This window comes from Bos javanicus, chromosome 22 (genome assembly GCF_032452875.1).
Source record: "Bos javanicus breed banteng chromosome 22, ARS-OSU_banteng_1.0, whole genome shotgun sequence".
Classification (NCBI taxonomy): domain Eukaryota; kingdom Metazoa; phylum Chordata; class Mammalia; order Artiodactyla; family Bovidae; genus Bos; species Bos javanicus.
The window spans coordinates 59482007-59497133 of record NC_083889.1 but is presented as its reverse complement, the minus strand read 5'-3'; the positions used below and the strand labels follow the sequence as shown (position 1 = coordinate 59497133).

The following is a 15127-nucleotide window of genomic DNA, read 5'->3' as shown; positions in this document are numbered from 1 at the left end:
GCCGCCCGCAGGAGGCCTCGCCCTCTGACCCCAGGGGTCACTGAACGCCAGCCCTGCGGCAGAGGTTTGCCGGGACCCATGGCCGCACCCGTCACTGCTGGAGGCCGTGTTCTGGGCGCAGGGGACGCCCTGGCCTCTCCTGGCTCCCCGGCGGGCGTCTGTCCCCGCTGTCCCCCCGCTCCCACATTGGCAAGCGACTTGGACCCTGTCCCTGAGCTCAGGAAAACCCTTGCAGACAAGGGCCTGCGGGTCCGCGGGGCTCTGAGGGCCTCCCTGCTCCAGCCAGCGGCCTCAGCAGTGATGCCGAGCTCGGGACTGGCTCCCAGGGCGGGGGACGCCCACAGCTGGTCCAGACCCATGGGTCCGTTTGGCTGTCGTCCTGGCCCTGCTGTCTGACTGGGCCCCCCACAAGGCTAGGACAGGGCTTCACATGCAGGCCCTTCCTCGGGGGTGCAGCTGGGGGCCCGTGGAGGTGACAGGCACCCTCGCCCTCTGAGGCTGGTGACGCCTGCTCACCTGGACTCCCCGGTTCTGGGGGTTGGAGCAGCTGCTCCATGCAGTCCACCTGCCGCGGGCCCGGGGCACCCTCACACAGCCTTGCTGGCTGCCATGCGGAGGGCAGGGCCATGCCTGCGAGTGTGGAGGGCACGGAGCAGTTCCCACGGGGGCGAGGCTGATGGCTCTCCGCGTGGCCTGTGTCCCGTCCGCCCATCACTGGGAGGGGGGGCACACGTGCCTGGTATCTGGCTGATGAATCTAGGAGGGTAGGGTGTGTTTTTTGCAAGGTTTTTAGGGTAAGTGGGGCAGTTTCTGCTCTTCAGAGCAACCCATCCAGGTCCTTGGCCAAACATCTTGGCCTCGTGGGCAGAAGTGCGATGTTCCTGAGCCTGGCTTGCGGAGACCCAGGAGGAGGTCCCCGCTGACTGCACGCCCACCTCCGCACGCTGCCCAGGCAGTGCCCAGGGCCCGGAGGGCAGGAGGAGGCCTCCCTGGCACTCTGAGGCTTGGTAGAGCTGGTGCTTACACACACGCCTGCACAGCCCCTTCCCCCGCTGTCTGCAGAGTGGGGCTGGCAGGGGGCCTGGGTGTGGGAGGTCGCCAAAGTGCAGGCGGGGCGGGCTTGGGAGTGGACGGCACCCCCTCGGCCTTCCTGAAGAGCTGTTGGCTCCAGGACGGGCGGGCGGGATGGCTGTGGGCTCGCGTCACCTCTGCGTATCCCTGCGGGTGGTGGATAGGGGGCTGGTCATCAGCAGTGACGCGGGCTGACCACCCGTGCGTATGGCAGCCAGCCTTCCCCCGGCACTGACGCTCTCCCCGGGCGGGTGGGCACAGGTGCTGGATGACCACAGTGTGATTGGCCGCTCACTGTTCAAGAAGGAAACCAACATCCAGCTGTTCGTGGGGCTCAGGGTGCAGCTGTCCACCGGTGAGCTGGGGGTCATCGACAGCGCCTTCGGACAGAGCGGCAAGTTCAAGGTCCACGTCCCTGGTGAGTGCGGCAATTTCCTCCTGCTCGCGGGAACTGTCACCCTGCCAGGCTCAGCCCACGGGGCCTCGCGGCCTCTGCCCCCACTGCCCTGTGCCCAAGAGCCAGCGGGTCCCGGAGACGGCAGCTGTGGGCACCACGTCTGGTCTGAGCATTCAGGGCATGGATCCGCTTGGACCGGCAGCTCGGGGGGCACGCGGCTCCCTGGGGTTGGAGTTGCTGCCCCATTCCTGCCTCCCGCTGGCTCCGAGGCGGGCCTGATCCCCGTGGGGCTGCAGCATGCATCTGCTGCCTGGGGTCCCGCTTTGCCAGCCGGTGGCCACGGTCGCGGCGGCTACAGCGGAGGATGGGCCTCCCGCTGGCTCCGCAGGCCGGGAAGGAGGCCAGGGAGTCCTCTGGGTGTCCCGCCCCGCCCCAGGCGCACTGGCCCTCTCACCTGGGAGCGCACGGCCCACGGGGCCAGGCCGGGTACCAGAGGCCGGGCTGCAGGTGAGAGGGAGAGGCAGGGACTGCAGTGGCCAGGGAACTCAGGCCCGGGAGTCAGGCTTCATCTGATGCACTTTATGTAGAATTTCCTGATGAAAACCTAGAACAGCCTGAACTACAGGAAGCCTGTCCCTGGGCTGTTTGCCCATCGCGAGCCGTGACTCCTACTGGAGCCTCAGGACGCACGCAGGAGTGTCAGGGTCACGTGTCCACACTGAGATGTAGCACGGGAACAGCGCCTTGTGCAGCCGCGGACACTGCCCTCCGAGACCTCAAAGCTGGACGGGCTCGCGGGACGACCCCTCCCCATGACACCCGAGGAGCTTCCCCCAAAGTCCGGGGCCTCACGGTTGAAGGGCCCGCATTGACAAAACTGCCCCTTCCAAAGGGTGGCCTCCGTCCGGAAGGCCCAGAAGGCCGAGGCCCTCCCTGCAAGACAGCTTGGGGACCCGCTGGGTGGAGGGTGGAGAGGGCGGGGGATGTGGCCGGCGGTGACGAGGGTCCCCCTGGTCCATCTCAGCGTTGCTGGCACCCAGTAACCCTCCCCGCATTCCAGGTCGTGCCTCCAAGGGACCCGGAGCCTGGCCGTGGGGCAGCGCCCAGGGGTGGGCCGCCACGGGTGCGGGGGTCCCAGAGCCACCGCAGGGTCAACCCGGGGTCAGAGGCAGGTCTCGACTGGATGCACAGTTCTAAGCATCCCCCGGATGACGGTCTGAGAAGGCAGAGGGACGGGGGAAGGCGGAGGCCGCTGCGGCGCAGGTGACCACGCACAGGGGAAGTGGAAACTCACGTTGGTGCCGGGGGCGGGCCTGGCGTCCTGGTCTCAGTGTGGCGGTGGCCCCGCAGGCTTCACACAATGGCCTTTGGACTGCGCCGGCCCTCTAGGGTCGAAATGAAACTTTCTTTCCGGTAAGATGTGCCCTCCGCACGCACACCACCCCAGATACTGAGTCCCGCCCACGTACGCTGCCTGGAGTGGATTCTCGGGCACCCTCAGGAAACTGTGCTTGGGACACCCCCTTAGGGGCACCCGCCCCCGGGGCCACACCAGCCTTTCCTGAGACGCCGTGGGCTGCGTGTGCAGGCTCCGCAGCCCTGCTTGCCCGGGAGGCAGGAACACGGCTCCTGCAGAGAGCAAGGGCCCGCAGTCCACCAGACCCGCCTGAAATCCTGGCTGGAGTTTTATCCTCCTGAGCCTCAGTTTCCTCATCTGTAAGATGGGTCTTTTGTGAGGGTTTTTTTTCTTCCCAACTTTTTAAAATAACTTGATCCATAGGGAAAAGTGGGAAGAAAAGTGTACTGAACACTCATGTTCCTCAGATTTCACACCTGTCGGCACCACGTCACGCTTGTTGTGCACATGCTGAGCCGCGCAGAGGAGGCACAGCGACCCCCGCGTGCCCGCTCACACCCCTGAGGACGGCATCTCCCCACAGCCACCCTCACCTGGAAGGGCCCTTCCGGGGAGGAGGACCCAGCAGGACCGGGCCCGGCCCAGAGCGTCACGTCCCCGGAGGAGCCCTGCGGGGGTCCGTGGCCGGAGCAGGCAGGGGCAGCATGGCTGACGTCTTGACGTCACCTTTGAAAGGACTCGGAACACGAAGTTGTATGTAGCATATGCTCCCGACAGCGTGAAAGAGAAGTCTTACAGAGAAAAGAAAGAGAAAGCGAGTGAGAGCGTGGCGCTGGGAGGCTGCGCGAGGCTTCTGTCCTCTTTAGCTTTCTCCAGCACGTGGACTTTACTGAACGGGCCTGGCAGGTGCGTCCACGACTCTGGGCCGAAGACGTGGAGACCAGCTCAGACCCCAGCACCGAGCCCGGACCCGGGCCGTTCTCAGCCACGGCTCCAGGGTCACGGGGTCCCCAGAGTCACGGGAGGCAGCCCCTGCCGCCCCCACGCCCCACCATCTAGAGGCCAGGGAGGCAGTGAGGTTCACGGGCTCCTCCGGCCTGGATGGATGAGTCACCCTTCGCTGGACTGCAGACGGCCTGGACCCGAGGGCAGGGCCCACGTGGGCCCCGAGCCCCAGCTCTGAGGCCGCGCTGTCAGGGAAGGCAGGCGGGCTGCACCCGGACGGCGGGTGGCACAGGGGGCTGGGGGCTCGGTGAGAGCTTTGGGAGGGAAGTGGGCTCACTCCAGGGGGCGGCCCCTGTGCGTGTTTGAGCGGAGGTGGTCAGGGTCTGCGGTGTGTGGGGGTGGTGCTCCAGGGAGCCTGCACACTCCTCGAGGAGCCTCACCTGGACCCAAAGCGGCTGCTCAGGGCAGCGACCCTGAGGCGCGGGGACCCCCCAGGAGGGTTCCCGGGCGGTCAGCAGCCCCCCAGGTCCTGTCCCCAGCCAGCCGAGGACACTCCATAAAGCAGCCTGGCAGAGAGAAAAGAGGGCTGCAGAGAGGTGAGGGCGAGAGCTGAGGCTTCAGAAAATCCCCGTAAAGTGAAAACAAACCATCCGTCTCTCCCTGGCGCCTCACCCGACGGGCCTGTGGGGACGGCCGCACAGAGGCCCGGTCCCGAGCCGGCCCCACGCCGCCCTCTCCGGAGCGCCCTGACCGGGGGGGCCGTGTCACTGAGTACTGGGAGCCCTTGGGGTGCCTCTTCCCCCTAGAAGAATGGCCCGCCTCGTCCCTCTTTGGCCAGTGAAGCACTTCTAAGCGATTGTAAAAATTATATGAACCCCATCGAAGAACTGTTACAACAATGTTTATACCCAGTATTTGAAACAAAGACAATGATATTATAAATAATTGTAGATGATGAAGATAGGCAAGAAAAAATAACATCATTAAAAGAATTTTACAAGACGGACCGTTCACAGAGATGGATGGAGTAACACAATACGGTAAAAATATCTGCAGTTAACATAAACACAGCCCCGTGGACAGAAACCATCTGCTGGCCCCTCACCCGGCCGGGTCCCCGGTCATCCCCGCGGGCCGCGCCAGGGCTCCCTGTGCCCCGCGGGCCTATGCCCAGCAGGCCGGGGCCGCTTGGGAGGCCATCCAGGAGCACGAGAGCCGGGGCTGAGGGCTGTCCTCTCCCTGTCCTGCCGCCGGCCAAGGCCAGCCCGTCCGTGTACCCACGGCACCCGACGCTTCCTTGATGCGGAGCTGTGTCTCTGGGGTCGGGGACGAGTCCGTGGCCTCTGGGTGCCTCGGGCAGCGTGCGGTAGCAGGGCCTCAGGCCAGGGCGGCAGCCCGCTCCCTCCTCGTCCACAGCGGGTGGATGGCCCCCAGCAGAGCGCATCCCTGCACCCCTTTCGCCTTTAATCAGTGTTTGATGTTCTTAAAAAAAGGTTATTTTTAACCCTGAAAAAACTTTGGCCACAGAGAAGAAAAGAGAAACCCCCAAAACCAGCGAGATGAGAAGAGACTCCCCCGAAACCAGCGAAATGAGAAGAGACTCCCCCGAAACCGGCAAGATGAGAAAAGACACCCCCGAAACCAGCCAGATCAGAAGAGACTCCCCCGAAACCAGCGAGATGCTTGAGCCCTGCCCCCGCCCTGACCGGGAGCCCCCCTCCCCCCATGCACCCCTGCGCCGCCTCCTGCGGCCGTGTCCCTGGCACAGGCAGCGTTGCCAAGGTTTCTGTGGTTCCGGCCTGGGCCTCGCGGGTGGGACCCACATGATGCTGCATCCCCGGGGGTCCTCGTCAACCCGCCCGCCCGCCACCCATCTGAGCACAGGTGGGCGTTTCCTGGGGGGCCCCGCGGCCAGCTGGCCTGGTCCCCACCTCGTGGAGGACGCGGTTGGTGGGCTCTGGAGCCGTGCAGCTCAGCCCTAAGTGTCAGGGTCTGCGGGAAGACCAGGGCGAGGGGCAAAGGGACACCCCAGCGTTCAAGCGGAGACTGGGCTGCTGTTAGCTGTTCCCCGTCTCTGCCGCCAGCCCCTTCCTGTCTATAACGCAGCTCAGAGCACCTCAGGTCCTGGGGTGGGAGGAACTCGGGGCTCTCGTGAGGAAGCGCCGTCTCCACGCGAGCCGGCCCGTGATTCAGGGGTCAGCCCCAAGCAGAGGGGTCGGCGGGGCCTCGGTCCACGAGCTCAGGACGGAGCTGCCACCGGAGCTGGGCGGGGCTGCTGTGGGCACCCCTGGCCACGTCTCCCAAGGCCGGGCCCTGCACCCATCTCTTCCCCTGACCAGGCTACTGGCCCCCGCTTGCGGACCTGAAGAACAAGCCTGGCAGCCTTTGGCCTCCTGGTGGCCCTGGGCTGACCTTGAGGGAACCGTCCGCCCCAGAGCCCACTGGGAGTTTGGGCCTTGCCTGCCAAGGGCAGAGCCTGCAGCCACCGGCAAGCCCACGGCTCTGGAGGAGGGCGCAAGCCTGACTGCCGCCCGGACCCTGGCTCAGGGGCCCCTCCCCGCAGCCCCAGGCCCAGCAGAGCCCCAGCCAGCAGGAGCGGTGCGGGCCGCAGCTGCCAGGTGTGTCTGAGCCTGTGCATCGCCAGTGTGTGCCCGTGTGAGTCCGCGCTCCGGTGTGTGTCTGCCTGTGAGTGTGTGTCTGTCTATGTCTGTGTGTGTGAGTCTGTGCCCGTGAGTGTGAGTCTGTGCCCGTGAGTGTCAGTCTGTGCCCGTGAGTGTCAGTCTGTGCCCATGAGTGTGAGTCTGTGCCTGTGGTGTATGTCTGTGCCTGAGTGTGAGTCTGTGTCTGTGAGTGTGTGAGTCTGTGCCCGTGTGAGTCTGTACCCAAGAGTATGTGAGTCTGCCCTTGTGAGTGTGAGTCTGTGCCCGTGTGAGTGTCTGCCCATGAGTGTGAGTGCCCGTGTGAGTGTGTCTGTGCCCGTGAGTGTGAGTCTGCCGTGTGAGTGTGTCTGTGCCCGTGAGTGTGAGTCTGTGCCTGTGAGTGTGTGAGTCTGTGCCCGTGTGAGTCTGTACCCAAGAGTATGTGAGTCTGCCCTTGTGAGTGTGAGTCTGTGCCCGTGTGAGTGTCTGCCCGTGAGTGTGAGTGCCCGTATGAGTGTGTCTGTGCCTGTGTGAGTGCCCGTGTGAGTGTGTCTGTGCCCGTGATGTGAGTGCCCGTGTGAGTGTGTGCCCGTGAGTGCACTCCCGTGGTGGTGTCTTTCACAGAAGGGGGTGACTGAGAGGCCAGCTTCCTGACAGGGCAGTCATAAAACATTCATAAAACTTTTATTGGACTTGCCACCCTTCCAGATAAATATTTTTCGATTTTATGGGCTTGTTTTAGGGCCCTAAGCTTAATCATGGCTTTGTAGCTGCTTTAAAAAAAAATTAATTATTGTTTTGGCAAAGGGAGCCCCCGCCCCCACCCCAGCAAAGGCGGCAGCCCTCTGAGCTCATGAATTCCTGCCTCAGCTCTCGCCCTCTCCCTGCATGCCCTCGCAGCGCGCCGGGGTGAGCCTGGACGCGGAGGAGCGGGAGAGGAAGGCTCACTCCAGTCCCCACTGCTGCCCCGGCCTCGTGGGAGGGCGGTCGGTCCGGCCCATGGCGCCCACGGGAGGACGGGCTCGGGGTCCCGCTGGGCACTTGCCGCCCCGGCCTCGTGGGAGGGCGGTCAGTCCGGCCCACGGCGCCCATGGGAGGACGGGCTCGGGGTCCCGCTGGGCACCTGCCGCCCCGGCCTCGTGGGAGGGCGGTCGGTCCGGCCCACAGCGCCCATGGGAGGACGGGCTCGGGGTCCCACTGGGCACCTGCCGCCCCCGTGGAGCCGCCTGCCGGGCTGACACGGGTGGGTTTGCACAGCCCCCGGCTCCTTCCTGCCCCTCGCAGGCCGAGCCGTGCCCCATTGCCCCCCAGAGCTCAGCGTGTTGCCGAGCGCTCTGCGGCAGCTCCGTCCTCCCCACGGTGACAATAGGCGTGTGCGCTAGAGGGGTCCACACACGCTGTGTGCACGCCGAGGGCAGAGCCCGGCTCCGTATGCGGTCACGCGTGCCCGGTGGGCCCCGGCGGGGCTGATGGGGTGTGCCCGTCTGTACTCTGCGCTCTGTGCTGGACGCAGCCCTGAGTGCTCTGCGTCCCGTGAGCTCCCGTGGGTCTCATAGTTCAGAGACGCCGTGGAGGCTGTCTCCTGCTCCCGGGCCGCCGTTTTTCTTTCCTGTCTCTGCTGAGGCCACGAGCCCCAGGAAGGAGCCCCAGATGCCTCTGTCTGTGCACAGACGGGGCCACTGCGCCTGCGCGGGGTGGGGGCCTTCTTGGAGGCGGTGGCACTGCGCTTCGCTTGAAGGGGGCGGGGAGGCGGCCTGGGGAGGGCTGTCCCAGGCGGAAGGGGCTCTGGCTCTGCCGCCCAGAATATGGGGCTCGAGGGGGCGCTGGGTGCAGCGTGGGGCACCTTCTGAGGGGCAGGATTGGAGGTGACTGAGGGTCCTGGCTCCAGGAGGAAGGGCTGACCCAGGCTGGAGGGGCGGAGAGAGGGACAAAGATCAGGCCAGACGCGGTGGGTGACCAGGTGACGTGAGGGCGGGGGAGCCAGGACGCGCTGAGGGCCAGGCGTCGCTGCACTGTGCCAGGCGCCTGGGGTCAGGGACCCTCACGGCCACAAGGCGGATGGCTGTCAGAGCCGTGCCGTGGGCACGCAGTGACCGTGCCACCAGGCTTGGAGGGCACGCTGGGGCGCCCCCAACACCTGCCTCCCCTGGGCCTGCGAGAGCCGGCCACAGAGGGTGGACCCTGGAGCCCCTGTGTCCGGGCAGGAGTGTGGAGGGACCCACCTGTCACCCCCGAGCCCCTGTGGCAGTCCGACTGCAGCCCACCCGCCCGCGTGGGAGCCGAGGCCGATACGTGATCAGACCGCCACCCGTGAGCCCTGGAGCCGACGCCGCAGCCTCTGTGCCCCTTCGTTACCCGGATGAGGCTTCTTCCCGACTCGTAAAGATGACAGTTTTAATACGTGGGATTTTTTTTTTTTTTAAGAAAAGCAATATGAAGAAGACTTTTATTGTCAATAAGCTCTACCTTTTAAACCAGTTATCATAGTTTCTGCTTTAGGTATTTTAATTGAAGATTAACTGCCGTTAGAAAGTGTATGCGTTTAGGGAGTGAGTGTCTGGAGGATTCAGATTCAGCTTTCTTGCCGATGGGGACCGTGTCGGTGGGGCCACCGGGTCCCAGACCTGCACACACCAGCCTCGGGGGGCTGCGGGTGGAGGAGGCCCCGCAGGAGGGTCAGTGACCAGCGTGGGCTCCCGGAGGCAGGGCCGGCGGGTGTGTACCCCCAGCTGGCTCATCCCGACCCAGGAGCCCCCACTCAGAGCCAGGGGGTGCCGGCGCGAGGCCGCCGGGAGCTGACCAGGCCTCCGCAGCAGCGGCCCTGCCCCTGGGGCCTCCTGTTGGAGGCGTGTGTGCACAGCGTGTGCACGTGTGTGCTCTCTGCAGACCAGCCTGCTCTAGGACTTGTGTGTGTGTCGGGGGGGAGGGTGCTGGGTGGGGTGGGGGGCGAGGAGAGGCCTGGCAGGAGCGAAGCCGTGGGTGCGGGCACACAGGTGTGCAGGAGACGCTGGCAAGGCCGCGCTGGAGAGCTTGGATGCCGGCCCGAGGAGCGGCTGAGGATTGCTGAGAGGGGCGCGCGGGTCTTTGTTCTGGAAGGATCTCTGGCTGCCGACCCACGGGCAGATCAGAGAGGGAGCTGGCCCGAGAGCCTGGAGGCTCCTGCCAGGAGGCTGGTCCCGGGCCTGCTCTCCCCCGCGCTGGGGTGCCCACTGCCGCTGCAGGGTCCGAGGCCCGCCTGGGGCTCCAGGCCGTAGCCCGGGAACAGCCCTATCACGCCTACCCTGGCCGAGGGGAGCAGGAGCCGACGCTGGCGCTGGGGGGTCCCCGGGCGCCCAGCAGCCCCGCACCAGCTGTGCCCCCATTGCAGGCGACCTCGGACACCTCTGCCCAGGCCGCCCCTGCGACCCACCCTCTGTCTGATGCTCGCAGCCAAGTCATTTCCTACTTCAGAATGGTTTTCTTTTTCACCTTAAAACAAAGTCCTTCCTTCCGCACGGCACCCTACTTTCCCTCCCCACACACCCCCGGTCACCAAAGCCTTAGCTACATTGTAATTTCAATTTACACAGTGTGGGGAAGATTTCTGCAAAGGGTCCTTTTTTGTTTTTGAAGAATTCATCATTGCTGCTAAGAAGCTTAATATAAATTAAAGGAGGAATTAGGCAACATTAAGACATCAAAATAGGGGTGTAGACGCCCACTGCCTCGCCTCCGCCCATCAAAGGGCCGTGAGGACCCGTGGAGCGCGGGAGCCTCAGACGGGCCCGTTGCCGCTGCCGCCTCCCCGATTCCCTTTGTCGTAGGCGGAGCACACGTCTGATAAAAGCCTAATCACCTTATCTTTTTAAAGCAAATTGCATCTTTGTTTACATACGGGGTCCGTAGCAGGACGGGGAAGGAGGGAAACTGGGCCCCCTCTGCCCAGCCCGCCAAGCTCGAGGCTGGGAGCGTGTGAGCAGCCTGGCCTCCTGGAGGAGGCGTTCCATTCAAAGTCGCCATCCCCCAAGTTCGGCAGGAGGGGAGTCAGGGTGCCAGTCCTCAGGCGGCCCTGCCCGCCCACCCCGCACTGAGCTCGCTCCTCCCGTGCTCCACCACCCATCCGGCTGCCCGTCCTCCTTGGCCCCGGCCGGCCTCAGCCACACCCGCCCCGTTCTGAGTGGGGCTCTGGCTGGACTCACGGTCCCTGTGTCCTCTGAGCTCCCCAGTCCCCGTCACCCCACCACGCGACTCCCACAAAGCGACCCCCCGCCCCCGGCCTGCCGCGGCGTCTCAGCTCTGCCCAGAGCTGCTTGCCCCGGGAATGGCTGGACTTGGGCCGGCCAAGGGGGGCCACTGCGGGGGCCGTTGACCCGAGCCATTTGCAGGGCTCCGTTCCCACTGGAGGGTGCGGGCCGCCCACCCGCGTGGAGGCCCCTCACCCAGGCTGGCCCCTGACATGAAAGCCACGCCAGCAGCTGGAGGCAGTTTGGCGGCTTTGATGGCCGTGTCGGGGCGGCACCCGCGGCCCGGCCTTGGGAAACAGCACGGCCACATTCTTCCCTGATTACGAGCCCGGCCCGGCCAGCGGCCTCCGGCCCATTGTGCCTTTGTGTGGGGCTGGCGCTCGGTGAGAAAGGCCAGCCCGGCCCTGGGAGAGTGTCCCCAGGGGGAGCCGCGGGGAGCAGCGTCGCCCCCAGGGTCACGCCCGCCGCCCCCAGGCCGCTGGACGGGGGTGGGGCAGGCCGCTGGGCTCCGAGAGTCCCCAGGTTTAGGGAGAAGGGGCAGGGACGCCTGAGCCCGGGTTCAGGCGCTACAAGCACCTGGAGCCTGGCGGCCCGCCCTCCTGCCCCCGCCAGCCGGGTCACGGGCAGGCCACTTGCCCAGTGGGCGGCGTTTCCCGCTGGGTGGCCCCTGGTCTGCTGCCCTGCGCACCCAGGCGGGACCTCACCCACCTCTGGTTTCATCCGACACACCCGCCTGCTCCCACAGGCCAGACCCCTGTCCCCGCCCTCGCCCCTGACCGGCTGCCGGGGAGCTCCTGCCCAGGGGGTTCCGGGAGGCCCCGGCAGCGTGGCTGGGATGGTGGCTGAGGAGGAGTCAGCAGAAAGGGCAGGGCACGTGGCCAGACGCGGTGCCCTTGGTGTGGTGGCCGCGGGGCCACACTCGACCCAGGATGCGAAGGAAGGGAGAGGCGCCGTCACCTGGGTGGAGGTCCACATGGCGGCCCCCGGTCAGCAGTCGCCCAGGGCAGTGGTCCCCGGGGTGGCAGGCGGTGGGAAGGGCCACCAGAATTCAGCCTCGGCGGCTGAGACTCTCCCTGTCTGCCTGCGAGCCCGACTCAGGGGGCACCTTGCGGACACAGAGCCCGCAGTCCCCCCGCAGCCCTGGCCCCACAGCCCCACCAGCACGGGGCCAGATGCTTGCTGTCCCCAGGCGTCACGCTCCCCCCAGGACTGGACGCTCAGATGCGGCCCTCAGCCCTTCCACGTGGCCGGTGCGCGGCGCCAGGCCCCCGGGTCCCCCCGGTCCTTCCCGGGGGGGGCCAGCCCACGGCCCCGCCCCCACTGGCCTGCAGGCCGCCCGCCCGTCTTGCTGCTGCTTCCTGCCTGCCCCTTCTCAGACCCAAGCTCTGAGAACCGTCCCCGGCGTCTCCCAGGCCAGGAGCACTGTGCGCAGGCTTCCGGGCGACCACCGACGCCCTGACCTGCCCTCCGTCCACGCCACTGGCCTCTCAGCCGAGGGGAAAGGCCACCGTGAAACAAGGCGGCTCCCAGTAGCGTTGCCAGGAACCCCAACAGCCAGCTGCCCCAGCGGATGCTCTCTGCCGGTCAGCGTGCTGGCCCCGTGTCCAGGCTGCCCCGTAATGGAGCAGAGGGCAGCAAGAGACTCTGCATCCTCTCCAGCGCCTGGTAGACTCCCGGCTCTGCTGCTCTGGCTGACGCGAGGTGTGTGGCTAACAAGAGCCCTCGCAGTGAGATGGCCGGCAGATTGGGCCGCGCCTATCTCCCTGCCAGGGGCCGACCCTGGGAGCCCCCTGCCTCTGCAGCCGTCAGACCTCACAGCACCAGAGGGCCCAGGCACCCATGCCGTCCGCCAGGGTTGGTGCCAGCCCCTGCCCTGCAGGAGGAGCCTGGAGGCAGAGGGCACCTGCCGGCCTGGCGCCTGCGGGAGGGCTGGCCCGGGGCCCTTCCCACGCCCTGCGCCCTGGCCCAGGGCCTGCAGTTCCACAACCCACTGCCCAGCAGGAGCCTGGATCCCCAGGGCAGCGGGCCCCTCGGCCACCCCGGCCACCCCGTCCCGGAGTCTCGTCGGCTGAGCGCCCGGACCCCGGGCGGTGGAGAGGCGGGCGGAGCCCCTGTGCGGGGGCAGGGCCGCCCCAACCGCGCCTGCGGTCGTCCCCGTCCCAGATGCCCAGAGCTGCTCCTCGCGTGGGTCCCCTGCTGCGCTGCTTCCCACAGTCTGCCTCAGGTGGACACCCCCGCTCCCGGGTGACGGGCTGGGGGCGGCCGCCTGCATTCAGCCCCAGACGTGGCCCAGAGTTCACACGCCCATCCAGCCCAGCCCCCTCAGGCCCCGCTCCCCACAGGCATGTGGGGTGTGGGGGACAGGGGTCTTCCTGGTGTGACGCAGGGCTCCTCTCCTCGGGGAGCCAGCCAGCGCCCAGGCGGGGAGGGGAGGACTCCCCAGGCGCCGGCACAGGTGGGGCAGGGGGCGCCCACCCGCACCCTGCAGGCTCCTGACACCCAGCCAGGGGTCTGTGGCTGATGGAGCCCCTCTGTGTGTGTTAGGAGTGAGTGCCCGTCCTGGGGCACAGCGGCCTGCCAGGACCCTCGCTGCCCAGAGCGGGAGGGCACAGCTCACTTCCACCAGGACCCCCGGCAGGGTCGCAGAGCTCACAGAAGGGGAGTGGCTGGTCCTGGGGTGCCTGCTGGTGCAGGGCTGGCTTGAGCTTCAGCCCATCCCCCCAGGGCTCCCAGGTACGGTGGCCCCCACCGGCGGCCCATGAAGAGGCTGCCTCCTGCTGCCCCCAGGCAGGCTCCTTGTAAAGACAAATCCTGCAGAAAGGGGCCCTGGCACTGGGGAGGGCAGGGCGTCCGCATGGAGGAACAGCATCAGCCGTCGTGAGCACGCAAGGTCCCAGGACCGGCCGCGGGAACAGAGAGCAGTAGGCGGCGGACGCCAGCAGGAAGCGAGTTCTGCCGTCGCTCAGCCAGCAGCAGAGTCTGCACCCGGCCTGGGTGCTGAAAGGAGCCAGGGATCCGTGGGGCCGCCCTACTCGGCCTGGAGTCAGGGGACAGCGTCCGCCAGCACCCAGGGAGGGGGTGCCAGCCGGAGCTCACCGGCCCCTCCTCCCGCCCTCCTACCCGCCGGGGTCCCTGGGCAGAAACGTGATGCCGCCCGCAGGGTCACCCCGGGCCGGAGAGTGTCTGGGGTCTCTGGTGAGAGTCAGTGAGCGCCCGGGGCAGCGAGCCGTTCACGGCAGGAGAGGACACAGCCAGCAAGCACGGGGCTGCCCCAGGGGCCTGGGCACAGGGTGGGGGGCTGGGAGCTGTGGGAGCCTCGCTGAGCCCAGGCCAGACGGGCTGGTGCCGGACAAGCGTTGGGGGTGCTGCGGGGGCACAGGAGGTGTGGATCCGGCCGGTGATGGGGGGGGGTCCTGGCTCCATGGGGGGGCGGCGGGCCAGGCCAGCGCTGGGGGGTCTGGGCTCCATCCGGGGGGTCACTGCAGAGTCGGGGACCAGATGGAGTGACGGGCTCCCCCTCTGTGCCTCGCAGGTGGCCTGAGCCCCGAGTCCAAGAAGATCCTGACGTCCGCCCTCAAGAAGCGGGGCCGTGCTGGCCGGGGCGAGGCAGCCAAGCCGGAAGAGGCGGAGCGGCCGGAGCCCGCCCAGCCCGTGGGCCTCAGCCTGTCCTTCAAGCGCTACGTCTTCGACGCCCACAAGCGCATGGTCCAGTCTCCCTGAGTGCCCGTTGGCCCCCCAGACCCGGCCAGGCCTCAGTGCCAGACGTGCCTCTGCCTCTGGGTGCTCCCCAGAGGCCCCGGGGGGCTCTGTCCCCGCACCCCCGTGCCTCTCGCTGGAAGATCCGTCTTGAAAGGCTCCGGGTGTCCCAGGCTGCCCAGTTGGCAGCCGCAAATAAATGCCCACGGTGCCCACCTGCTGTGCTTGTCCCTCTGCTTTCACGGGCGCCCCCTCCCTCCCAAGGCGAACGTCAGGAACTGCCGAGGCTCCTGATGGGCCTGGGGCCACGGGAGGGACCCAGACGCAGCACCCAGTGGGCTGAGGGTGTCCGTGAAGCGTCAGGCCCTTAGGCAGCCTGGGTGGCCCCGGGGTCCCCTGGACCTTGAGGGAGCAGCCACGTCCGGGAGGGCACCTCCCGGAGGAACAGCCATGGGGATCGGAGCTGCGGGGGCCAGGCCAGTGCCACAGGGCAGGAGGCAGGCCGGGGGCTGCCCCCACACACCGGCACCAGGAGCTCCCAGGCCGGGCGCTGAGCCCCGCAGAGGCCCTCAGAGCCCCACAGAGCCCCCTCACACCCCACAGAGCCCCACAAAGCCCCTCAGAGCCCCACAGGGCGCCGCAGAGGCCCTCAGAGCCCCCTCAGAACTCCTGAGAACCCCGCAGAGCCCCCTCAGAGCCCCGCAGATCCCCACAGAGCCACTCAGAGACCCGTAAAGCCCCTCAGAGCCCAAGCAGAGCCCCGCAAAGCCCCTCAGGGCCCCACAGAGGCCCTCAGCCC

General features: G+C 67.1%; 1 protein-coding gene across 2 annotated transcripts in view; it reads left to right on the top strand.

Moving 5' to 3' along the window:
- The window catches only part of EEFSEC (eukaryotic elongation factor, selenocysteine-tRNA specific), a 108948-nt gene extending 94400 nt beyond the window's left edge, over positions 1 to 14548 (top strand). Inside the window, exons 6-7 of one of the 2 annotated variants that reach the window (XM_061397292.1) lie at positions 1333 to 1489; positions 14165 to 14548. In XM_061397292.1, the coding sequence (XP_061253276.1) occupies positions 1333 to 1489; positions 14165 to 14352 (345 nt within the window). In that variant the 3' untranslated portion in view covers positions 14353 to 14548. The remainder of the gene's footprint in view (positions 1 to 1332; positions 1490 to 14164) is intronic. The other variant, XM_061397293.1, reaches the window with a different exon arrangement.
- Positions 14549 to 15127: the final 579 nt, after the last annotated feature.